At 35.5% G+C, this 24,936-nt stretch overlaps 3 protein-coding genes across 8 annotated transcripts; 2 read left to right on the forward strand and 1 right to left on the reverse strand.

The window, feature by feature from the left end:
* The first annotated feature begins 236 nt into the window (after positions 1-236).
* Positions 237-11,461, forward strand: LOC145204330 (endoplasmic reticulum transmembrane helix translocase-like). Of its 2 annotated transcripts, XM_080076830.1 has the most exons (28): positions 237-376; positions 1,370-1,635; positions 1,697-1,828; positions 2,791-2,939; positions 3,670-3,742; positions 3,806-3,961; positions 4,030-4,218; positions 4,287-4,484; positions 4,563-4,689; positions 4,760-4,897; positions 4,963-5,076; positions 6,751-6,836; positions 6,929-7,031; positions 7,120-7,205; positions 7,263-7,358; positions 7,457-7,570; positions 8,058-8,183; positions 8,253-8,364; positions 8,426-8,535; positions 8,596-8,694; positions 8,750-8,840; positions 8,895-9,087; positions 9,181-9,329; positions 9,562-9,758; positions 9,890-10,033; positions 10,116-10,217; positions 10,682-10,825; positions 10,925-11,461. In XM_080076830.1, exons 2-28 carry the CDS (start codon positions 1,381-1,383, stop codon positions 11,033-11,035), a joined length of 3,594 nt encoding a protein of 1,197 aa, XP_079932956.1. In that variant the 5' UTR covers positions 237-376; positions 1,370-1,380; the 3' UTR covers positions 11,036-11,461. The 2 variants fall into 2 exon arrangements, with proteins under 2 accessions (XP_079932956.1, XP_079932955.1); XM_080076829.1 differs by lacking the exons at positions 10,116-10,217; positions 10,682-10,825; positions 10,925-11,461 and having other exon boundaries at positions 237-340; positions 9,890-10,075.
* Positions 11,131-17,024, reverse strand: LOC145204331 (monocarboxylate transporter 2-like). 3 transcript variants are annotated; one of them, XM_080076834.1, is made up of 12 exons: positions 16,738-17,024; positions 15,772-15,846; positions 15,274-15,389; positions 14,292-14,395; positions 14,077-14,220; positions 13,922-14,017; positions 13,405-13,790; positions 13,233-13,333; positions 12,660-12,783; positions 11,930-12,056; positions 11,755-11,849; positions 11,131-11,585 (listed from the first exon to the last, which is right to left on the reverse strand). In XM_080076834.1, the coding sequence occupies exons 2-12, from the start codon at positions 15,823-15,825 to the stop codon at positions 11,535-11,537; spliced, it is 1,398 nt and encodes a 465-aa protein (XP_079932960.1). In that variant the 5' UTR covers positions 15,826-15,846; positions 16,738-17,024; the 3' UTR covers positions 11,131-11,534. The 3 variants fall into 3 exon arrangements, with proteins under 3 accessions (XP_079932960.1, XP_079932959.1, XP_079932958.1); XM_080076833.1 differs by having other exon boundaries at positions 15,772-15,857; XM_080076832.1 differs by lacking the exon at positions 16,738-17,024 and having other exon boundaries at positions 15,772-16,708.
* A 2,083-nt stretch (positions 17,025-19,107) lies between these two features.
* On the forward strand, positions 19,108-24,395 carry LOC145204204 (uncharacterized). Of its 3 annotated transcripts, none has more exons than XM_080076675.1 (11): positions 19,324-19,382; positions 19,494-19,751; positions 20,301-20,453; positions 20,554-20,664; positions 21,160-21,322; positions 21,398-21,602; positions 21,695-21,790; positions 21,856-22,011; positions 22,099-22,221; positions 22,544-22,741; positions 23,850-24,395. In XM_080076675.1, exons 2-11 carry the CDS (start codon positions 19,540-19,542, stop codon positions 23,960-23,962), a joined length of 1,530 nt encoding a protein of 509 aa, XP_079932801.1. In that variant the 5' UTR covers positions 19,324-19,382; positions 19,494-19,539; the 3' UTR covers positions 23,963-24,395. The 3 variants fall into 3 exon arrangements, with proteins under 3 accessions (XP_079932802.1, XP_079932801.1, XP_079932800.1); XM_080076674.1 differs by lacking the exon at positions 22,544-22,741 and adding an exon at positions 22,983-23,183; XM_080076676.1 differs by lacking the exons at positions 19,494-19,751; positions 22,544-22,741 and adding an exon at positions 22,983-23,183 and having other exon boundaries at positions 19,108-19,382.
* The last annotated feature ends 541 nt before the right edge of the window (positions 24,396-24,936 follow it).

Consider the following 24,936-nt stretch of genomic DNA (forward strand, 5'->3'; position numbering starts at 1 on the left):
AGAGCAAACATCTTTGCCTTTTTTAAACTACAACCACTGCGAAAAAAACGTCAAGTTTGGAAACGAGTTTTAGCTGACGGAAACATTAGAAAAAATTGGGCAAAGTGACTACGTTTTGCGTTGTATCAACTGTTAAGCAACTAAAAAACTTTTACGTAAAATTTTTATGATTTATATTTTGATTTTTATGTTTAAATTGCGGCTTGGGGACTTTTCCAACAAATGCAATCAAGCGTGATATTCTGTGAAACGTTGGTTTTCTGGCTGCAGAAGCATCGTTAAGCTTGGGCTTGGTCGTAAGGCTTCTCATTCTGCTGGCACTTGTACGGAATACCCAAAGGTGAATTATACCTCCGCAAAATCAGTTTGCTTATAGGTAATGCTATTAGGTGTAAAGTTCCACTAAAAATGAATAACGTCAAAGAAAAAAACAATTCCAATGTTTTTATTCCAAGTTTCTAACACATTATTATGTGATATGCGGCATGTGCTGCCAAGCCTCGCCAAACATACTGATTTTTAAGAATTAGCTGATCAAAACAGTACCCTGTTGTTATTGTTAAGTCTCATGTATTTATTATTGGCTCAGTTAAATGCCTTGTATTAGGTCAGGGGTGGCCAACCCGCGGCTCGCGAGCCGCATGCGGCTCTTCGTCTGGTTTTATGCGGCTCTTACGTCGTTGTCGAAGTTTGGGGCAACTGTGTATATTTTGGTTAGTATGTGGCAATCTGGTACAAAAATCGTGAAATATAAAGTAAAGCTTTAACAATTTTGCTTTTGAACAAACTTATTATCTGTATGGCCACAAACCATGCCTTAAAACTGGAACCTTATATGGCAATGATGGCTTGATTATGATGGCATATATTCAATTGTTGAACAATGAATGGTTGCTCATTGTTGCGTACAATGCGAATGAGACACAAAGCAACAGCAATATTTGCAACAAATGTGTTCCAAAATAAATAATGCTTCAATCCGTTGTTTTTCGGGTTATGACAAACGTTATATTTTATGGGCAGTTGTTCTTGGGTTTGAATTGAGCGATTGTTGGTGGTGAATGCATTAGTGACGTCGCAATGAATTTAGTTTCGCCACTTGGCATTTTTGTAAAACTCGGCGCCTAAGTTTGGGGCGCATGCACGTTAGATGAAAATACCGCAAAGTTTCTCAGCAGGAAAGATCTTTTGAGTAAAATTTTTTTGTCAAGTTAGCCTTTAAAATGGGAGAGAAATTTGGCTCTTTGTGGAAACACAGTAAAAAATGTGGCTCTTAGGCTTTGACCGGTTGGCCACCCCTGTATTAGGTAGTTTGTGCCTTTGTGGTTTGTGGATTGAATAAAATTACCAGACATGTACTTTTCTGCAGGAATAAAGAAAATGCAAGTTTCACCAGAAAATGACAATCTTGTCAGAAAAATAGAACTATACAATAAAAGGCACTGGCTTCTTTATGGATTTGTAATTCCATTTCTTCTCATATACTGTGCGGTTGCTGTTTGCTGGTATATGTTTCATGATGAAAGGTTTGAAGTTTGGATTATTTTGTCATTGATCGTATTTCTAGTCCACATTTTAGCAGTGTTGTTCTGCTTCTGGTCTGTGGACTTCAGGTGTTTTATGATGTACACCAAAGTAAGTTTGATTATTATTTTTTTCCTTGTGGTAGTTTTGGTGTTTTATGTCTTTGTTGCAGGTATCAGTTCCATTGAAAGCAGACTATGCCAAAGTTGTTCCTACATTGCACAATGGTTCAACTGAATTGGTATTGATTCAAAAAAGAAACTTATCAAAGGATAAAGATAAAATATGGGTGGAATTTCAAAAGGTTGGCAATAGCATTACAAATGGTTTAAATAATTCTAGACAGTTTTAGAAGAAGCATCTTAAATTCACTAAACATGCTGTGTTTTGTTATTACAGATTGGTCAATTGAAAATAAAAAAATTTCTGAATTTGGAAAATATATTATGTATTAAGCTGCAGACAGTGCACCCTGTTTCGACCTGTTACGTCTATTCAGTGCAGCTGGTGTTGAGAGATGGGTTGTGTTGGCTAGTGTAGCCATCCAACAGCACTTCAATTTGTTGGGAGTAACAGGCTTTAAAGCCATGTCTTACAGGTTGAAACAGTATGCACTGTCTGCACCACATCATTTATTGGCTGGATGCTTTTACATCTTCTGTCTTATTTTGATTAAACATGTTTGGTGATGTTTTACATGTTGATGTTAATAAACAGTGAAAAGTCATGCCTTAATATTTGTGATTAAACAAACTTCAGCCACTAAATGCATGCAATTTACTGCTTGCGCCAATAAATTGTTTTTATTTATATTTTAGTAATAATAAATTATTTATCCAATACATCACCTAAAGCAATTTATATTTTTGTTTGTATGGTAATCAACCTTAGATATAATAGATCTAACAAAAGATTAGGGTTAATTTTTTAAAGGTTGGTCCTCTGTGTTATTCTGCTGAGTGCTGCATTCCATTGCGTGTATGTGTGCTGATAAAAATTACAGCTTTGCTATTGACATCTATACCAGTTACACTTTATATATATATGTATATATATTTGCTATTGTACACATGTAGAAATTTTCTAAGTGTATTTGATAATTTCTAATTTTTTAGGAGTTGGATGTAAGTCAAAAAATAGTGTATAAAATAAATAAAAGGGGTGTAGCAAAGTAATAAAAATAGACATAATAGATGATTTGCTTAATGCCTTATGTATGGGTTCAGCATATTTGCAAATGCAATGAAACGCTAAATTTTTTTATAGATGGTTTATGTTTTTGATGCGGAAGAGAAAAAGAGGTTTCTTCCAGTGGAATTTCCGACCAATAACATGTTTAAATATTATCAGAATTGGAAAGGATATCAGGATGAGGAGTCTTGTGAAATGTCGAAAGAGGAATTTGGCGATAATGTGTAAACATTTTTTTTTTAATTTTGCTACTGACCTTGCATGAAAATATTTGTAAAAATAGTATTTTTTTTTACTTCTGAGAGTCAATGCATGAAAACTTTAAAGTTTGTTTATTTTGGGATGTATTTACTATTATGGTTTAGAACTTAATTAAAAGGTACTATTTCCATAAGAGTTACTCTGCTTTCTTAAACTTTGCTTTCTTAGCACCACACTTTCAGTTGCCGTGTGTAAAAAAGTGTAATATACCACTAAAACAGGGGTTCTTAAACTGGGGGGCGTGAAGGGTTCGCAAGGGGGGCGCAGCACATTATGGCAGCAAAGTTTTCACTTGCAAACAATTGTAAATGAATGCATTAGAATTATGTCGGAACTGATTTTGAACTTATTGTTTAAAGTAAACACTTCATTACTCTGAAATGGATGTCCAGTTGTACTAACCAAACTTTTCTACACTGCGGGCCGGATACATTTAATACTAATTTGTGCGTGCCGCAAAGTTTACATGCCCTAGTGCCGTCTTCTCAAGCTTAGCCCACAAGGCTATTTTTATAGGGGCGCTAAGATTATTTTTTTGGTAAATAATAAATAAACACTATATAAATAGTGTCAAGTGGGGCATGACCGAAAAAGTTTAAGAACCCCTGCACTAAAATGTGTGTTGGTCAGATACTTTTGCTTTTATGTACAGCATGCAAAATCACAAAAAATGCATAAAATGATATTTTATAGAATGGAAATGATTATTCCTGAGTTTAAGGAACTGTTTTTGGAGAGAGCAACTGCACCATTCTTTGTGTTTCAGGTCAGTATTTATTCAAATGCAAGTCATTTTTTGGCCCTCCAAAAATCTTACTTTCTGTTTCAGGTATTCTGTGTCGTACTGTGGTGTTTGGATGAGTATTGGTATTATTCATTGTTCACCTTATTCATGCTTGTTGCTTTTGAAGCATCTTTGGTTTATCAACAACTCCGAAATATGGCAGAAATAAGAAAAATGGGGAACAAGCCATACAATATAAATGCATGTATTCATGTGACAAGGTTAAATATTTTAAAGGTTGAGGTATGGTAAACATTGATATATAACAGGTGTTTCGGAGTAGAAAATGGAGGCACATACCCAGTAACCAACTTGTTGCTGGTGACATAATTTCCATCACACGCTCTTCAACTGAGGGTAGTTTGGCACACAGCATTCCATGTGATGTGCTGCTTCTAAGAGGACGTGTAATTGTGGATGAGGCCATGCTTACTGGAGAGTCTGTTCCCCAGATGAAAGTTTGTTGGTGTTTATTTAAACATGTTTAATATGGACCTGCAGTCAGATGTATAATTTTTAATTTCAGGAACCAATTGAAAATGTTGATCCTGAAACAGTTTTTGATTTGCCCATCCATTCACGACTGCATTTAATTAGTGGTGGTACCAAAGTGGTTCAACATGAGCCTCCCACTCGAAGTTCAACAGCAAAAGAAGGTGCATCAAGGCCACCTGATAATGGATGTGTGGGTTATGTTATACATACGGGTTTCAATACATCTCAGGTAAACAATGAGTAATATAGTTATATCTTAGTTTCACTCAAGTTGTCTTTAATATACATGCATATATATTGCTTCTAGGGAAAGCTGCTACGAACCATTTTGTATGGTGTGAAACGAGTCACTGCAAACAATCTGGAAACATTTGCATTTATTATGTTTTTGCTAGTATTTGCTATCACTGCATCAGCATATGTGTGGGTGGTTGGTAAGTTAATCTGGAACATGTGGGCTTCGAATCAGCTGTATAACAAAGCAAAATTTTTGAATTGTTTCAGGCAGTGCTGATCCTGAAAGAAGCCGCTACAAACTGGTTCTAAACTGTGTCCTCATTCTGACATCAGTTGTTCCACCCGAGCTTCCAATTGAACTTTCATTGGCTGTAAACTCATCCCTTTTAGCTTTGTCCAAGTTATGTAAGTATTTATTAGTTGGAGTGGTTGATTTTATGGAATAAAAAACTGCGTTGTTTCCTAAATAGATGTTTATTGCACCGAACCGTTCAGAATTCCTTTTGCTGGAAAAGCCGATATGTGTTGCTTTGATAAAACTGGAACATTAACAAGTGACAGTTTAATTGTAGAGGGTATAGCAGGTAAGTGTTATGAATTTACCAGGTTTATTATGGGTCCCCTTCCCTGAAGGGGACACATATTGTTTTTGTCTATTTTTTTTTCTTTTTTCTTTTTTTCTTTTTTTCTTTCTAACGCAGATTTGTTCCCACGTTTTGGTCAAGAAAGAATGGTTCAAACTTTTTCAAATTTACACACATGACAGATATTGGTCTAAAGATGGTCCATGTGAATTTTGACCCCGTTTGATCCCTCGGTTCACCCACAGCCCCCAAAAAACGTGAAATTTTTACCGCGGATTTGTTCCCATGTTTTGGTCAAGAAAGAATGGTTCGAACTTTTTCAAATTTACACACATTATAGGTATTGGTCTAAAGATGGTCCATCTGAATTTTGACTCCGTTTGATCCCTCGGTTCACCCACAGCCCCCCAAAACGTGAAATTTTTAGTGCGGCTATTGTTCCCACGTTTTGGTCAAGAAAGAATGGTTCAAACTTTTTCAAATTTACACACATTACAGATATTGGTCTAAAGATGGTCCATGTGAATTTTGACCCCGTATGACCCAGAGGTTCACCCACAGGCCCCCGAAACGTAAATGTGTCTAACGCTCGTTTGGTCAAGAAAGACACTGTAGGCAGAAGTACCAATAGAGTAACTCCCTGGTTTACGATAGCGGGAGGGCTCAGCTTGACGTCGGACAGACGTTTTACGAGACGTTGTTTCAGTGATTAGAAATCAACTGTTTTGCACAGCAATGCTATGTCGTTTTATTAAGTTATCACTCACATTTTAAGTTTTGGCGAAGGTTTTACACCTATGACGTGATTTAAGCCTAATAACTGTGCTTCGGTTTTGTTTATGTCAAGAAAAACTTTGTTAATAAAAGTTAAAATGAAAAAATTAACTTGACTTTTTTGCCAAATAAGTGTTTTTTTAAAATGCTCGCTGTCAGGTTGGCCGCCGCATGATCACGGGTTACTTAAGGTCAACTAGTCGGTATTACAAACAAAGCTCAGAACTTTCTTACGTAGCGTTTTTTTGACAATCAATTTAGGAGTCAATACTCAAGGCATGTATAAATTAGGCTTAACAGTATTGTTGAACACGAATGACGGCGTGCTATTGAAAACTGTGTCAAAAGGTCAAACAGTCGTTTGGCGTGTGCACCCTGAGAGGTTACTACAGGTCAGTGGTACTCGTTTTGCAAAACAAAGTTAAATGAAAAACAATTTGTTATGTATACACTTGTAGCAAATTGCTTTTTAATTTAAAGTGTCTGTAACACAACTGTTACAGCTTTCTAAAAAAATTGTGTTCAAAACCTGACCTTGGAGGACTATATCTGGGTCAAAGCAAGAGATTAGATTTAAATCTTTGTTACGTTTTTTTAATTTTGTAATTACATGACAATAATAGTGCAAAAAGAATACGAACAATTTTTTTTATTGTTGGGTTAATGCTTTCTAAAAATTTGTCCTTAAGAATGTAAAAATCACCGCAACATTTGTTTACTGTAAATCCGCACAAACGCGCGTGTGGGGACCCATTAGTTTTTGTTTACAAAAACAATCATATGTGTAGATCAAATGATGTGTATAGTAAATTGGTAAATATCGTATAGAATATATAAAATGGAAGTATATCAGAAAGCCACTCTTCTAGTTTGATTTTAAAATCAACTGCTTATTTGAAGGTATTAATGGAGGTACAGACGACAACAAAAAAGTGTCGTCCTATAGTTTATGTCCTGTGACAGAGGCTCCAGCCGAAACTCAGAAAGTAAGTTGATACAAAGGTTGTAATATTCATTTTGTTCCATTAAATGTAAATATGCATTCAAAAAGTTTTCAACATGTTTTTACTTTTTTTAGGTTTTAGCAACATGTCACGCACTTGTTAATATGGAAGATGATTTAGTGGGAGACCCCCTGGAACAGGCAATGCTAAAAGCAGTTGAATGGAACTTGACAAAAGGTGAATAATTAGATCAACATTCAGTATATAGCACAACTATACAATATGCAAAGTTAGGTACAATGATACATTTTTGTTGTTATATTAGGTGATGTTGTTATTCCCAAGAAGAGATCTCCAGGACTTCAACCACTAAAAGTTGTCCAAAGATTTCATTTTAGCTCACTTTTGAAAGTAAGTTAAAAAAACATCACTTTTTACTATATTTAAATAAACTGAATACTTTACCAGCGAATGAGTACAATAGTGAGTCAGGAAGAACTTGGATCAGTCGATCTCACATACATGGTAACTGTGAAGGGAGCAGCTGAGGCACTGAAACCAATGGTGTGTAATTTGGAGTGGTTTTTTAGTTAAAGTGATGTTTTGATTGTATTTGTTTGTAAATAACATCTCATAATGGTGTGCAAACTTATTTGCAACAGTTTAGCAACATTCCATCATTCTATGATGAGCAGCATCAAAGCTTATCACAAAGGGGTGCTCGAGTTTTGGCACTTGGCTACCGAATGCTTGGCAAAGGCTTCTCAATATCACAGGTAAAATTATATCAATTGTGTACTACATCATACAGGCCATGGTTAAAATATAATGCAAAACACAAACAAGTATGAAATATTAGTTACAAGTTAATTGCGTTTCCAGACTTTTCACACCTTATCTACCTTGATCTGAAGCAGGGATCAACCGATTATGATACACAAAATAATTACTAATGTGACAACGACCCCTAGACATAATAGTCAAAAAAGCATGCTTAGTAAAAAATGACTTCAACAGAAATGTTTATCTTGCATTTATACTCTCCATAACAGGGTGTTCTCTCTATAACACTTGGATTGAGTAAAGCCAAATATGTTTATTATGCCCAAATAACATAAAGCTGATCAATTTTCTGATTAAACTATTAGTCAACGTAAATTTGGTAGATTATTGCTTCAAATACTCACTAAAAAATAAAATTGTTCTTCCACATCAAACAACATGCAAATATTTTTAAGTGTTCATTTTTTTCTTTTGTTGCAGATAAGAGGCATGAAACGCGATGATGTGGAACGTGACTTGACATTTGTTGGGTTTGTGATTATTTCCTGTCCATTAAAATCTGACTCCAAAGCAGTAATGAAAGAGTTGAGGAATGCTTCTCATCATGTAAGTTAATTTGCTCTAATATGCTGAATCGAAGCATCTTTTGTACAACTTACTGGTTTCTTTGGACAGATGACAATGATCACAGGTGACAACCCATTGACAGCTTGTCATGTTGGCAAAGTCTTACATTTCACTGGCAAAAGTGGTTGTTTAATTTTGACCAACAAAGGATCAGATGAGGGTAACATATTATGATGTAATAAAGTATTTCAAAGCTAAATTTTAAAAGAAGTGTTTTTCAGATGGCCAATGGTTTTGGCAATCAGTGGATAGTAAAGTTGAACTTCCATTGGATACAAGCAATTTAAAATCACTTTTTACCCAAAATTATGACTTGTGTTTAACTGGCAATGTAAGTATTTATATATATATCTGTACCTATGGCTGCTGCAATTTTTTTTCATGTTTGCAGGCAATGTCTTATCTTCAAAACTTTGATGAAAAATACTTGAAGAAAATTTTACCCAGTGTAAGAATTTTTGCTCGGACAAGCCCTAAGCAAAAGGAACAGGTATAAATCAAGTACAATTGCACAAAATCTATTTGATCAACCTTTTGTTCAATAGGTAATTATCTCGCTAAAGCAGCTGGGATTTAATGTTCTGATGTGTGGAGATGGTACGAATGATGTTGGTGCACTTAAACACGCCCATGTTGGTAAGTAACAAAAAAATATTTACAAGAACTTGGTTGTTAGCAAATTTTTTTTAGGTGTTGCCTTGCTTAGCAATCCACCAGAAAGTGTGCTGAAAAAAAGTCAAGCCAATGAAACAGAATCGAAAACTGATATTCCAAAGGCGAGTAGCTCTTCAGACAAACCTGATTCTGGAAAATCGTCTGCTAAAGGAAGACAGCGACAAGTGAAAGCTGTAGACAAGGGTCAGCCAAGGGCATTGAGAAACAGGTAAATTGTAAAAAGTATTCACATTTTAAGGACTTATGTGGGTGGTGTCTTTTCAAGTCATGTTTGGTACAACTGTAGCAATGTTTAATTTAGGATGCAACAAAAGCAGGATGAGCTGGCACGAAAACAAAAGAAAATGCAGGACTTGATAAATGAGATGGAACCTGACCCACAGGTTGTGAAAATGGGTGATGCTAGTATTGCTGCTCCCTTTTCATACAAATTGTCCAGCACTGCTGCAAGTGAGTTTGTCATGAGTCTTATAGAAAGTGTTTTTAATATATTTAGACAAGCAAAAATTGTAATAGATATATTTTGTCAAAAATCAAGACATCTGGTTTTCAGACATAACACATTCAACAAAGCTTAAGCTTTAGTGTAAAGTCCTGTTTTATACATACTATGTTTGACTAATCACAGAGGTTAAAAAATTCTATTTTTGGTCAGCTTGAGTCTAGATTTATTCTGTTTCAGTTTGTCACATAATCAAGCAAGGTCGGTGTACTTTGGTCACCACACTACAAATGTTCAAAATTCTTGCCCTGAATGCTTTGGTCTTGGCTTATAGTCAGTCTGTGTTGTATCTGGATGGTGTAAAGTTTTCTGATGCTCAGGCAACTTTACAGGGATTGCTATTGGCTGGATGCTTTTTGTTCATTTCACGAAGCAAGGTACAACCATGCTGTTTTATTTCTAAACAAACATAGTGTAAGGAATTTTAAATCACAAGGTAATGCAAGAAGCCAATTTTTTTATCAAATTCCAAAATTTTTAATCTCTTCTTTCACTATGTGGTTTTTAGCCCTTGAAAGTTCTCTCAAAGCAACGTCCACTGCCCAACATATTCAATGCTTATACAATTCTCACTATATGTGGGCAGTTCTCTCTTCACTTTGCATCACTTGTATACCTTGTTGGCCAGGCAAAAGAACGTGAGCCAAGGCAAGTGAATTTTCCTAAAAGTCATACATAAAGGTTTATTGTATAGTTTAACCTCGCAGCATTGTTGCTTGTGATTTTACAGGGAGAAAGTTGATTTTGAAGCTGACTTTAAAGCTAATCTGCTCAATTCTACAGTATATGTTCTGTCACTTGCTACACAAATTATTACATTTGCCATCAATTACAGGGTACGTTAGCTGTCATGTTTGCCATTTTTTAAGTCTTCCTTTAATTTTGTTTTAATAATATAAAAGCGCAAAAATCAGTAACAAATCACATCACATAATTCAATATAAGAGCTGATGTCAAAAGGCGTTACAGTTTCCATGTTTACTTGACACATAGTATTATTATAATCGAAGCTTGACGCACATAGGGTGTTACGGTAAGATTCACTTTTCTGGAACATAACATGCAATTCAAAAGTCTGAACTAATAAGCGAACAGAAAATGCAGTTCGAAAGTTCAATTCAAATTGGCAAAAAAATAAATATAGGGGTTACAACAGTGGAACTCTTGTTTTAGCACTATTTATGCACCAATAATAAAATGTCAGTTTATAAGCATTATAAAAAAACTGCGACTGTCAATGTGTTTGTATTTTGTCACATGTTTGTATTTTGTCAAAAAAGCGATATGCTTTTTTTACCAGGGGCATCCGTTTATGGAGAGTTTGTGGGAAAACAAACCACTTCTCTACAGTTTAGTTGGTGCGGGGAGTTTCCTTGTTGCTCTTGTCACCAATGCACTTCCGGAAGTAAATCAACAGTTTGAAATTGTGGAATTTGAAAATGAGGTAGCGAAGAAGTATTTTCAGTAAAATGCACAAAATTTCATATTAATTTAATAATCTTTTTCGTTATTAATCTTTACAAAAATTTATTGTTGTTTGCAGTACCGTTTGATATTGTTACAAGTGATTGGATCCATTTTGCTTTTGTCCTGGACAATTGACCGCTCGCTACGATTCGTTATTGGCACAGGACGACTTAGGCGGCTTCATTAAAAATCGCATTAGCCAATCATATACGTGGCACGTGACCCCAAAGAGCTGCGACGATACACGTTCTAGTTGTGAACTATTTTATACTATGGCGTTGGGTGCCAGGGATTTGTTTGTAGTGGGAACGTTATATATTTGGTTACGATTGCAAGTTTTTTATGTGCAATTTTAGTTAACAAGTGCTGCCCAAAAAGCTTGTATTATCAACCCAACACATTTGTTACAGCTTGGAACTGTTTAGTATTTACAAGTCAAATGGTGACAGCATAACCGGGCATTTTCTCCTAAATAGCATTTTAGTATACTTTTAAATTTTTTGATAGGTATTGTAGTTCGGATATGGTTAAGTAGGCCATCACATTTCCGTAAAGTTTGTGTGCCAAAGTACAAACAATTTCACCGTGAATAAATTTAAATTTTGCAGTCTAACCGTAGGTGTGTTGTTCGGGGCTACATGTTTATTTAAGAAATACAAAAAAAGTTTTGAAGAACTATGGTTTCTTCAGGTATCTCTTCTGCGTCGTCTTTCCCTGCGTTCGAAGTTAATTGCCACCTGTGGAATTTCAGAGAGATGTATGAGCTATTTAAAGCCAATTATTTCAAAATGTAACTGCGAATTACCGGTCTAAAACCTTTTCGGTTTAGGAAGAAATGATTTTGAAAACAAATATAGTTTGGTTTTAGTGTGTCTGATGAAAAACATACCACAAGCGATCACATACCTGAATAAGAAAAGATAAAATAGCACCCAGCAGTAAAATTCCAGCACTGATGAACAAAGCTGTGCTCGGCTTTTTTGTTATGTCCACAGCAATACCTGCACACAAATGCAAAGCGGTAACTACTACAATTTTACAAACGAGGTTCTGGGCAAATTCATCGACCAATTGCTCTTACCAACTAAAGGAGGCGACGCGAGAGTGGCAAAACCGTTCAGAAATGTGCTGATACCTAGAGCTGTGCCGTACAACTCTAATCCGACGATGTCAGCAAGGATAACAACCGATATACCGGAAAATCCACCCTAAAAATAAGTAGCTCATTATTTGACTCAATGTAGCTTTAAAAAATAGACATTTTGGTGGAGCTTGTGCAGAAAAACGTTGTAAAGCTACAAGGAAAGGACCCCAAAAAAACTCATAAACACAGTACTGGATTCAAGTTTTGGTTGTCCAAATCGATTTTTGCCCAAAATCCTCCATTTTTATCCAATTTTAATTCCAAAACCAATTGTTTTAACACAAAACACAACGCTTTGGCAATTTAGTTAAATAGACCAAAAATTTACGGTCTTAACAAAACGTATCATTGCTAGGTTTTTAAAATAAAACATGACTATTTATATTTATATCGTTGACTTTCGGAAACAACTGATGCGACCATCAACGACAATATCACGTGTATAAAAACGACTTTACTTCCGCCAGTACCTGCAATTTCCTACAAAACATCCTGGACGACTTTTTGTGTGCTTTTGGCCAGATTTGTTTGCCCTTCGAATATTCGGTTTCGAACTATTTTTTACGGTGGAATACCACCAGAAAACAGACACGATAAATACGATACACCGTTTCGGTACACATTTACGCGTCTTCATTGTGGCAGAGCGACAAAAATGCGACCGTACCTGAAATAAACCCGTCACAGCTGCGATCACTGCTAGTGTTTCAAACGAATTGGTGAAAGGTAAGATAAAAGCACAGACGGCAAGAATCAATTGAACTGCAGCAAACATGAGAACTCGGTTGATGCTGAAAACAAAAACACATTTTGGCGCTTTAAATGGAACTTTATTGAAAAAACAAAAACTTCTGATTATCGTAATTTAAAGTGTATCAGTTTTATTCATCTATTTAGAGTTTGCACCCTAATGATGTTTAGCGTATCAGAGTTATTAGGAAAAACGAAAACAAGTTTCCGCCTTTAACCAATCACTGTCGTCATGCACGTTTGTAGATTTTACATCCGCTTCCGTTTTGTTTCAAGAAACATCAGCTTTGCTCAAACAGTGGAACCCGAAGGTTTAATTTAAAAAAAAAGCCAAACAAAGTTGAATAAAGTGATTTGAATTGAGTTGGTATTTTGAAGGCATGAACCTTTGAGATAACGCTTTTTGAGGTTGTTTTACCCAGCACCAAGGTTAATGTTATGACATAACGGTAAGGGACGGTTTCATTTATCTATCGGTTAACATATTTACCGCTTAATGTCGCCTAAGATTCCAAACACGATTCTTGAAATCACTTCAGTTGCTGCCGTGATTGACATAATAAGCGGTGCCTTGAGGTTTGAAATGCCGAGCTGAAAGCAAATCCCAGTTTCTATCAAAAAAAGTCACAATCTATTTTGATACGATGTCAAAAACAACATACCTCAAGCTCCGCAAATGGGACTATGTATAATTGATAAACCAAAAATCCACCAAGAAAAACGACCTGACTTAGGCAATACACGACAAAAGCGGGACTTTTAAACAGTGAATGCCATGGTTTTGGTTCAGGGGATTTCACTGCAGATGCAAGCTCGTCTTCTTTTTCTTGTTCTCCTTGTGCCGACACTTCCAACACCTTTAGAGTTTGTGTCTTGTCACGTCGACCTTTCGCCAAGCGGTTTGACAAGGCAACTGGGCGCATCAACGCTCCAGCAACCGAAAGATTGAGAAACAACCCAGCCAATATCAAAAAATATCCACGAAGACCAAAAGAATCGATAAGCCAACCGTTAAGAGGACAAACAATAAACGTTCCAATGGATGCACCTGGTGAAAGATTAAGACGGATAATTCGTGCCGATAGAACTTTTCGCACCCTATATAACGGACAAAATGAGGCAGACCGTAACACAGACAAATAGTTTTTACGGGTATATGTGACTGATGTAAGCATTTACCTATGCTTGCAATGTTTGTAGCCAGAGAACGTCGTCGTTTAAAATAGAATCCAATTAAAACAGGTGCTGAAACAAAAGACACACCCAGTCCAACACCTAAAAACATGCTTAGTGTGACTTTAGCGGTACAAAATTGTTCGTGGACCTAGTCTTACCTGTCAATAATCCGGCAAAAATGTCAAAAAGTTCCAACGAAGGAAGAAAATGTGCAATTACCGATGACGCACATGCAATTATCCCGCCGATCATAATAGTAGTCCGGTGACCGAATTTCGACATTAAAGGCGCCGACAATATTCCTTTGCAAAAAAGGTTGAGAGTTCTGTTCCCTGAAGCTAAATCACACATTTGAAAACGAATGTGGAACTACCTGCAAATGCCAATCCAAGGGTCGCCAATGCCGCGACCCAGCCAACGGTCGAATAAAGAGCGCCGAACTCTTGCATGATCGGAACAAACAAGACACTCTGGCATCTGAATAATGTGATCGAGGGTATTAGAACTCGATAACACAGTATAGCCCAGTGGTTCCCAACCTTTTTTGGTCGCGACCCAAATACTTACTAAAATTTTGTTTTGTGGCTTCTCGCGACCCATGGATATGCATTCTTACTATTTGGGTTGTATTTTTGTTTGCAAATCAGGAAAGTTTTTCGAAAATTACTACGCCAGTTTGAAAAATAAAAAACATCAAAACACAATTATTCGTTTTTCCGCCAACTTTAGAGCTGGTTCAAAGCATTATGAGCCAGACAACGCTTAACAGTGATCTCACACAAACATTATGACGTCACAAGCAGAATTACCGTAACTACTATTCCGCCATATTGTTATGAAATTGTTATTGGGAAACAATTTATAGCCTTGGGAAATAAAAAATAACGCTACGAAAGGTAGATGCTCTTATTGTCACAAAAACTGGCGACCCAACAGAATTTACAGGCGACCCATAGGTTGGGAAACACTGGAGCCTACATTGCCGATTGATACAATTGGATTTTTCCCTAAAAAGAAGCACTTTGGTCACACGAAAGTCGAAGCTTTTTGTGGGTCGCACAATTTTCGTTCACTTACCGCACCCATTAGTAACAAAATGGGTCAGGGAGAAGAGTCAAGTTTTTGTTGGGCTTGGTTATGAGTGGGCGAATACTCGTTACGCATTTGGTGTTTTCACAAATGCGCGTAAAAAGTTGCGTTGTTGACAGTTTTAATACAATCAGCTGTTTGTACTGCGTGGTTATAAATCGATGTACCAGTTTGATTTACACATACACTTGCATAAAGATAAACACCAGCGCGCTCTTTAAAATCGTTTGTTTCGAGCATATTTCGGCTTTAACAAAACAACTTACCGTAAAGAACCAAATACCATCACATAAACAAAAAACGATGCAGCAACAACGACCCAACCCCAGCCGCCTTCCAATGCCACGGAATCGTCATGATCACAAAATGCTTTGCTCTTAGTCTAAACAAACGTATTTTCCGAAACATCACATTTCAAAGCACTAAATTATCACCATTGATTTTGATACATTATATCAGTAGTTCTCAAACTGTGCGTCGTTTAAATTTTCTAAGGGCGTCGCAGAATAGTAACGTTTCGTAACTTTTTGTTGTTGTATCAATAAACACAACTTTCATAATAAGTTTCCTCATTAACATTTATTTTCTGGTGCGTCGCAACTCGCAAGTCCAGAAAACTTTTCCAGAGGCGTCGCAACAAAAAAAGTTTGAGAACCACTGCATTATATCAAGACATGTTTCAAATTAATACCACTGATATCCACATAAAGTGACAATTTTGGGTGCCATTGTTTCTTGTGGGCATATACTCAGCGTTAAAATACCTCTGGAACGTTTCTACGCGAAGATTTGCTTGTGCTGGGAGCTTCTGTTTCCATTTTGTACCAACTAATGACAAGCTAGACGACAACTAGAAACAAAACATCAAAGCACAGTAGATCCTTTTTTGTCACGCACAGCAGAAATAAATGTGTACAAACCAATAAGGTACGATACCAAAATAATTTGATCTAAATGCAAATAGACACAGCTTTAATTTAGACTGTTCTTACATATGACAGAAAACCATAGACTTCGATCAGATGTTAATGTATTTCTTTTTTCTTATTTCCAACAATCCCAACTCTGGGCTGCTTTCTAGATTTCCCGCGTTTACGTTATTTTGCCACAATAAAAAGAAAAAAGTGCGAAAACGAGAGAACTCGTCACGAATGATCGCGTAACGGACGGCGGCGTTTGCTATATTTTACTAAAACTTGCAACTTTATTTACTCTGCGCATCTGTTTGATTTTCTGCGGTCCCAAAAGTAAACCCGACACGAGTATCACAAGGAAAGACAATTAACTGGCCCTTTCTCCAATTAAATGAGAAAATGACAACATCACTGAAATGCAAAATGTTTAGTCTGTCGTTCCCCATTTCCTTATCTATTCTGCGGTATATTTTAATACTAAAAAAGATAAATACCGGTAGAGCAAATTTTTCTTGTCGCTTGTTTTTGTGCTTTGTCACAGTACCTTATTCTTTTACGTCTTCTGTGGCTATCATAGCGTTTTGTTGGCATTGTGACTTTTAACGAAGTTTGTGCTTGTGTAAACAAGGGTGGCGCCGTCAAAGATGTGAGATTTTGCACGATATTATCATATTTGTGCAAAGATTTGCTGACGCATTTTTAATTTTGTGATGTTTCGTTGAACGCAACGCACAATTGTACACAAGAGAAAAGACCCGAATTCGTTCTTGCTTTTTTTGAAAACATACTATTTAAGACGGTTCCAAAATATTTTACCTCTTTAGGTTTCAGATGGAAACCACTTGACACTGTCTAGCTGTGTTCTGTGTTTTGTACCGTAAAACATTGAAGAAAATCTAGCTACTGACTGATGTGTATACAACTTCTACATACAAGGTCTCGTCAGAAAACAGATTTACTTTGCCAAAGAACACCTTAAAGGTTGCGCTAAACTTGCGAAGTAAATGATTTAAAATTTTTATCACAAAGTTACCACCTTTACACACGGCCTTATCAACACAAATACGCTGCTAATTTGCGCGTTGTATTGTACGCTGTGCTTGTCCCCGACTTCCAGCTAAAGGCTTCAATAGCTTGTCGACATTCTCCATTACCGGAACTACGACAAAACAGCCCGCGGGTTAGTAGTGATACGCAGAACCCTTCTCAAAAGGTTCGGGCCAAAACCGAATATTCGTCTATCACAGGGGTACGGCCGTAGAGACGAGTTTGTGCGGCCGTGTACATGTTTATTAAAATATACGTACTGGCGGCTGTTACGTAAATAAAACTCTTTTGCTATCTATTTTGACTTTTAAACTGCTCTAACAAAATTTGAGGTAATGAAAAGAGTATTACCTGCCTAGTAGCCACATGCGTCAGACGTTTTGTACGCATAATTGTGTGCAAATAAGAGAAAAAGAAGTACCCAGGGCTGCCAATGAGATTTTCAACAAAACCCAAGACTCACAGCAAAATAACCCAAGAATTTAAATGAAAACCCAAGATTGCAAAATGTGGTTAGAAATGCAATTAATTAGGAAATTTACTCGGTTCATTGACAAATTTTTGACAATTTACAGTCCAGAAATGCAACTTTACAAACTGGTAGGAAATGGTCAATGCAAGCAAAGGGAATATTATGTTCAATAAAATATGCAGCAATCGCCATTTCACTCTTGGCTGTTTGATGATCATAATCTGTTTTCTTTTTCATAAAATTAGTAATGTCTATAGTATATTTAGAGTTTTTATGTTTAACAAGCATTGATTTATTTGCATTTTTAAGTGTAACGATTGCTTTCCCTGTATACTTATCTGGAAAGAATTAGGGTCTAGAAAATAAAGAAAATAAAAGAGATGATAAAATGGCCTAAACACTGCAGCTACCCGAAAAACTTTTCTCGTTAAAATAGTTCTTACATATATTTATTTCATCAATAAGACTCAAAACCCAAGAATTGCTATAATTTTCAAAATAAAACCCAAGAACCCAAGATGTCAAGTAAAGACCCAAGATCTTGGGGCAAAACCCAAGCTTTGGCAGCCCTGGAAGTACCACAAGCGTCAATACAGATTATGACGCCATAAATGACTGATGGTCTTCACACTGTGCAGCTCAATCTGTGCATCAAGTTAGAAATTAATCTCGGCTTTTTCGGCGCCTTTATATATGGTATGTATATGATATAAACTATATTCTTTACATTAGTGATTTTAAAACAAAAACAAGCAGGTAATTGTCGGATGGTGAAATAAGGACCTGCGATGAGGTCGTCTAAAATCACGCCGAACCTAAATCCCGAAAGGTGTTTTCAATTGAACCTTAAACTGTGTACTTATTAATGACACTTCGAAGTAACCATGTAATGGGTAAGCTAAACAAAACAAATAATCTTCTTTCAAGGTACAACATAGTTAAATTATGAAACTTTAAACTGGCTAACATCAGTTTTAGTTCTCAAACTTTTAACTTTATTTTTATAACGGCCCCTTTGCGATTATTTCGTGTACTCGTGTATAAACCAGAATGTACGGTTTTGAAAGTGAGAGCCTAATTATGCAATCGCTAATTTGCCCATTTTCAACAGCAAGGTGCAGGATTTAGCCAAAATATGCTTTACAATCATTAGTTTGACATCACAGACAAGAAAAAACAAACATCAGAATTGTGCGAAAATAATTGGTATTTTTGTTAACTGTGACAGACCTTAAATTTAATTACGCAATGGAAACAGATGGCAGTTTAGTAGACATCAAAATTGATTGTATACAATGACTTTAAACTCTTCACGAACCTCAGTTTGACAACCGCGCTTGATTAGATAAGAAAAGAAAGAACTAACTAAACCGATTAAAGTGCTTTTAGACAAAAACAAAATAATGTTTAACCATGGTTCACCAAGTTTGCCGCTAACAATAAACGACTGAAGTAGTATTTTATTACAACACAACAAATATTGACACAGTTTTATTAGCCCGATTTGTTTTTTTGAAAAAATATTCAAAAGGACTTTAGTACAAATCTCACTTAAACTACCAGTTTTTTGGAAAAAATAACGAAAAAAAACAAGTTTATCCATTTTGGGAAAAAACCCAAATTGAAACAACTTCGATTTTTATGCGGTATTATCAATTAAAAGTTTTAACAAGGGTTTACTTTAAAACAGGGATTCAGCAAAACGTTTGTTGGTTTCTTTCTTAATAAACTGATAGCATAAACTGCGCAATGAGGGTTTTTATTTGTTTGCGTTGTTTGACCTTTGATGACCCCAGGCGATTGAATGTCCCAAATTCAAACCGCAGACTCAACCAACCACGCCACTAAAAAAATAGATGATTGTGCAAATTTTCGTGCGTAGCTGTAGCTGTTGGCGAACGAAGCAAGTGCCATTTATATTTGTACATATATATATATACAGGTAATGACTGTACAGACATAAAATCTGTGTTTTTGAACCCAATTTGAGGGGCTAAGTGATTCTGATGTGATGCAATATTGTGATGTAGGCTTATATTTTTTCATTTTTCAGCTTTGCTTGTATTTCTTCATAAAATTGATTTGAAAAAAAATTAGAAATGGGTGTTCGTGTTTTTGGAGAAACACCATATACTTGGTATTATGTTTTGGTGTGTATGAGTTGTTATGCTGTTGGAGAAATTGGACATTTTATCATTGGTATTGTATCCAAACCACTAGCCCAAGATATTGAATTTGGAGATAAAGGGTGCATTTCCAATTCAAGTGCTTATAATGTTAGTGAAAAATGTACTGATGCAAATTATACCAGGTGATTACTACTTGTAAAATCGTTTTTTTTTAACCAGTCTGACAATTTACATTTAAAAGTTTTACATAATCTTTGGGTTGCAAATGACTGCAAGCATTTTTACTCTGAGCTTGAGATTATAGCTAACAATAAGGGTAATATTGTTAACTAAAGATGAAGATTTTTATACAGTGTTTTTCAACCTTTTGGGAGCACCGAAACACAATATGCATTAAATAATCTTGTGGAACACCAACGCAATTACAATCTCATTATTACACAAGAGTCTAAATATTACACAACAATAAATGAAGCAATTCGGATGAACAAATAAAACTATTGAAATTTAATAATTACTTTCTTAAATGAAAAGCTTTTTACACCCATTGTGTAAAACCAATGAATTTCGACCGGTGTTTCATAGAACACTAATCAAATTAATATTTTTTTTACGGAACACCGGACGACCTTTTATGGACCGCTAATGTTCTACGAAACACCTGTTAAAACCCACAGGTTTAATAAATAATGAATTACACAAAATATTTACTATTTTTATGTAACCAACAGGTGTATGTCTTTGAAAAATCAAAATGAATCCTATTGTGAATGGAACTACCTTGGGTCTGGCATTGAATATCAACTTTTGGCAGGCCCTTGTTTCATCGCAATATTTACTGTCACAGGAATTATTATTGGGGTTCTTGGAGATGTGTACAACAGGTATACACTGTATTTGTTTTGCTTAAAGCCATTTATAGGTGATTCAGGTAATGATGGCTTACTTTGTGTAGTAATAAACTGTATAATGCATTTTATGCAGGGTGCGATTGTTATCAACATGTGTTTGTTTTTACTCATTGATGGCATTTCTTACTGGTTGGGCCACAGAATACTGGCAACTTGTGCTGTTGCGATTTGGATTTGGTGCAGGGTAAGATGTTTCATATTGCTTTACTTTCAAATTTTATAACTGTCATGTTAAATTCAACATAAATTTTACCTGAATACCAGTACATGAAAAATGAAGTCTTTAATTCATTATTGGTACTCAGCATCACTGAATTAAATATGTGCGGTGGATAACCATTCCAAAAAATGTATAATACAGCTTAACAAAAAAAATTTGTGAGTGAGAGACTTTAATCACAGAATTATAAAACTTATTGATAAAATAGACAAGAAAATAAAAAACCTTTTTTCCCAAACAACCGAGTGGCATTTTTTGCTTATGATATATGCATTCAAAGTAAAAATCTGCCAGGCACAAATTTGTCATCACCACACATATTATGTGCTTCTTTTTTGTTGCTCAATCGCTATCAGTCTTGTGTTACATATAATTAGTTCCAAAAGGACATTTACTGACAATAGATGGAAGTTGCACCAGATGTTTAATTGTCAGGAAATAATTCCAAACTTTTTGCAGGGAAGCAGCTTGTACCCCACTAACATCAAGCATTGTTGCTGATAAGTTTGGTTCCCAAAGTCGTGGTCTTGGAATGAGTGTTTTTAATTGGGGAATCTACATTGGGTATGGTCTTGCATTTACCATTGGAAATTATGTCCCCAAAAGTGAATTGTTTAACCAGGTGAAAGCAAAAATCATGACAATAATCTTTGAAATAAGTTTGTACACTGCAACACAATTTTCAATTTGTGTGCAGAGCTGGCGATGGGCATATTACCTTATAGGTATCCCAGGTTTTTTTCTTGCTGCTGTGTTATTTTTTACTGTAAAGGAGCCACAGAGAAAGGCAATTGGTAACAACACAGAAAAACAACAGGAAAATGAGGATGCCGCCTCCACTTTAATTAACCAGCCTGTCGATAATGCTTTGGATAAGGAGATTGAAACAAAGCATACACCCAGTAACAAAACTTCTTACAAAATAAACTTATTTTTTATTCATAAGAAATGTGTTATTAATGTAATTAATTTGTGTATTTTGTTGATTTCTAAGGAAAACCTCTTTCTACATTGTGGTTTGCAATCAAAACATTTGCCTTAAGTCCAGCTTTGTTGGTTTTATTGTTAGCTGCATCCATTCGCCACACAGGTACATGAAGAAGGTGATAAATTTTGTTGCAGTACCAACTGTATATTTAACTGTACATACTTTAGCAAGTTTTTGCTGGGCTTACAATACGCAGTTATATTTTGATCATTATTATCCCGGTACTGATCTTGGATTTTGGATGACTTTATGTTCAATAATTGGTGGACTAATTGGTATTGCGTCAGGAGGTCTTATATCTGATAAAGTAGTGTCAAAGTTTGGTAAGTAAAAAGCTTAAATTTATGTGACATACACTTATTAAAAGTTGCTGTTGGTTCATAACTAACTAACTAACATGCATTTTTTAGGAGTTACCTCAAGATTGTGGGTTCTTGTCATTAGCCAATCAATTGCAGCTCCACTTGCAGCTCTTGTTTTATACCTTTCTCCACCATATTGTTTTATTGCTTTGCTCTCTGCCTATTTATTTGGTAAAACTACCAATAGAAGTGACAAAACATTTAAACTAAAAATAAGTTACATTTATGTACATAAATAAATTGTTTAAAAAGTAGTTTGAAAATTTTGCAAAATAAATTTATGTTTAAATATATTGTTAAGGAGGTGCCTCAAAGACAATTTTAACCTATGCTTAATTTGGCGAATTGAAAATTATGTGAATTGGAACTATAATATCTCAAAAAAAATTAAGTGTCTCAATATGATTTAATAATTTTAATTCCAACAACATGTCATGTATGTAATTTGTGCATGCACCAATGGAAAGCTAATGGGTGTTTGCATTATGTTCAGCTGAAATGTGGTTTGGAATTTTGTTTACTGTGCTTGTTGAATATCTTCCACCTACTGTAAGGTCCACAGGCATTGCTCTCTTCATCTTTGTCATGAACAATATTGCGAGTGGGTTTCAGTTACTTGTCCCATTTTTTCGCACTGTGATTGGATTCAGAAGTACACTGTATGTCACTTATGCAGGATTTTATGGTTTATGTAAGTTTAAACTATCTGAAAAGTTACTTGAATTTTTTGAACTCATTTTACTAACAGCTGCATGTATTTGATTGCACGGTTTTGTTTGACATCATGATTTTTATTTGTGGCTGAAATCCCAGTTTAAACAATTGTAACAAACACAATTTGCCATACTACCTGTCATTTGGGGCACCTCTTTAAATTCTCAAAAACGCTTTAGAGAACAGCAAGCTTAAATACATTAACTTTCTGCATGCAGCTGAAATGTGGTTTGGTGTTGCTTTAACTGTCATTGTGGAAAAAGTTCCTATGCACATTAGATCAACTGCTGTTGCCCTCAGTGCTTTTGTGATAAGCAATGTTGGTGGCAATGCACCAGTAGCTGTAACATCTCTTAAAGGGGCGGTTGGGGGGCTGCGAAACGCTCTTTACATCATGTATGCTGGCTTTTACCTTTTAAGTAAGCACTTCTTACACTTTTTCCTTGTTATTTAGAATGTTTATTTTGTGCACAAAACTTGTTTGAAGAGGTTGTTTATTTTTGTTTGAATGTCATGTTTTTTTATTTGTAACGCTTGTATGTGAGTTATTAGTTGCTTTATTATTAGCAAAGTAATACCTTAAACCAGGGGTGTCCAAACTATTTTTGATGGGGGCCAATTTTTACCAGGTGAAGACGCCCGCGGGCCAACGTTATTTTAGAATTAAACCCAAATACATGGGATTTAGGGAATTTGTGGGATTTTGTTGTGTCAGCACTATGTATGCTTCCATTTTACTGGTAAATAAAGTTCCATGGAAGGCTTTTGCGTGAAGTCGCAAGTGGCCAAAACCCAAAAACCTATTCCAAACTATGGCGGGCCATATGCATTACAATTTAAAAAAAAACAGCCGCGGGCCACGCGAAATGCCGTCGGGGGCCGCACTTTGGACACCCCTGCCTTAAACAATACCCAGAAAGTCATTAACAGTAAGTAAATTGAATGTTCTAATACATCTACCTCATTCTTTTAAATCTAATATAGTTTGTTTTAATATATCTAAAAAAGGCACAAGGGTTTTAATAGTTTTATTGCACTCTTTTTTACACATGTTACATTTGGCTCTTGATTTAATTTTTTTGTAGGTGCTGTGTTTTTTCTATTTGCTCAACTACTTATGAGGAGGGAAAAAGTAAACAAAGCTGAGGAGTCAGTTGAATCAATTCAAAAGAATGATGTTGTTGCCTGTGATTCCTAGAAAAAAATGTTTTCAATTTTTACCTTTTATGTGTTTATAATTGATTTTCCAATGATTTTATTGCAGACAGATATTCAGTGCAATAAACATAAATTGACCAAATTTCGTGAGCACACATTTATTTATTGATGCTTTTATGACACTTTTGATTTATAAATTGTATTTGTAAGTTGCTTTTTTACAAAAATTGTGGTTTATAATGAAGTGTGTTGCTTTTTTTTACTTTCCCCTTTGTTTTAAACTACAGTTTAAGGAACTTGGACAACACAAAAATTGAAAAACAGCGTAGTGTTTTTTATGGTTTATAATCTTGGGGCCTTCATATTGCCTGTGTGTGTGTGTGTTTGACAAATGTTTCAAAATGTGTTTTAGACAGTAATGATATGTTGGAAAACAAATGTACAACATGAACTTATTGTTTGTCCATGCTGTAGTTGCCTGGAAATTGTTTTGTTTCAGTGATATTTCTGTGTGAAGAAAATGGAAGCTGTTATGTAAAACTTACTACTGTACCAGAAAAAAACGAAAGTTTTGGAAACAGTCATGTAAAACTTACTACCAGGAAAAACGCCAGCTTGCCAGACCCAGGTTCTCAAACCAAAGCTTCTTTAAAAGGCCAAGAATAAATATCAATGTAACCCGAAGGGGCACTATGAGAACTTTTGTTACAGTGATCTTTAAAAATATTGTATTCATGTCATATACAATGTTAAAAAAGTGTAGGAGATAACTGACATACGAAGCTCAGCTATCACTATCTTTGAAAACAAAGTCACAGACTGGCACAACAATGAGTGTAATGGGATCCTTGTTTCTAGTTAATTGCCTGTGCTTCTGGCTATCTTCAATTCGGCATGGACCTGCCATGCGTGACCTTGTACAGGCTTAAGGCTGCATGCAGTTAATGAGTTTAAGACACATTATAGATTGATTACAGTTAGTCTTTATCACACATAATGAATATCTCAACCAGA

The sequence above is a fragment of the Phallusia mammillata genome, chromosome 8 (genome assembly GCF_965637545.1).
Source record: "Phallusia mammillata chromosome 8, kaPhaMamm4.hap1.1, whole genome shotgun sequence".
Classification (NCBI taxonomy): Eukaryota; Metazoa; Chordata; class Ascidiacea; order Phlebobranchia; family Ascidiidae; genus Phallusia; species Phallusia mammillata.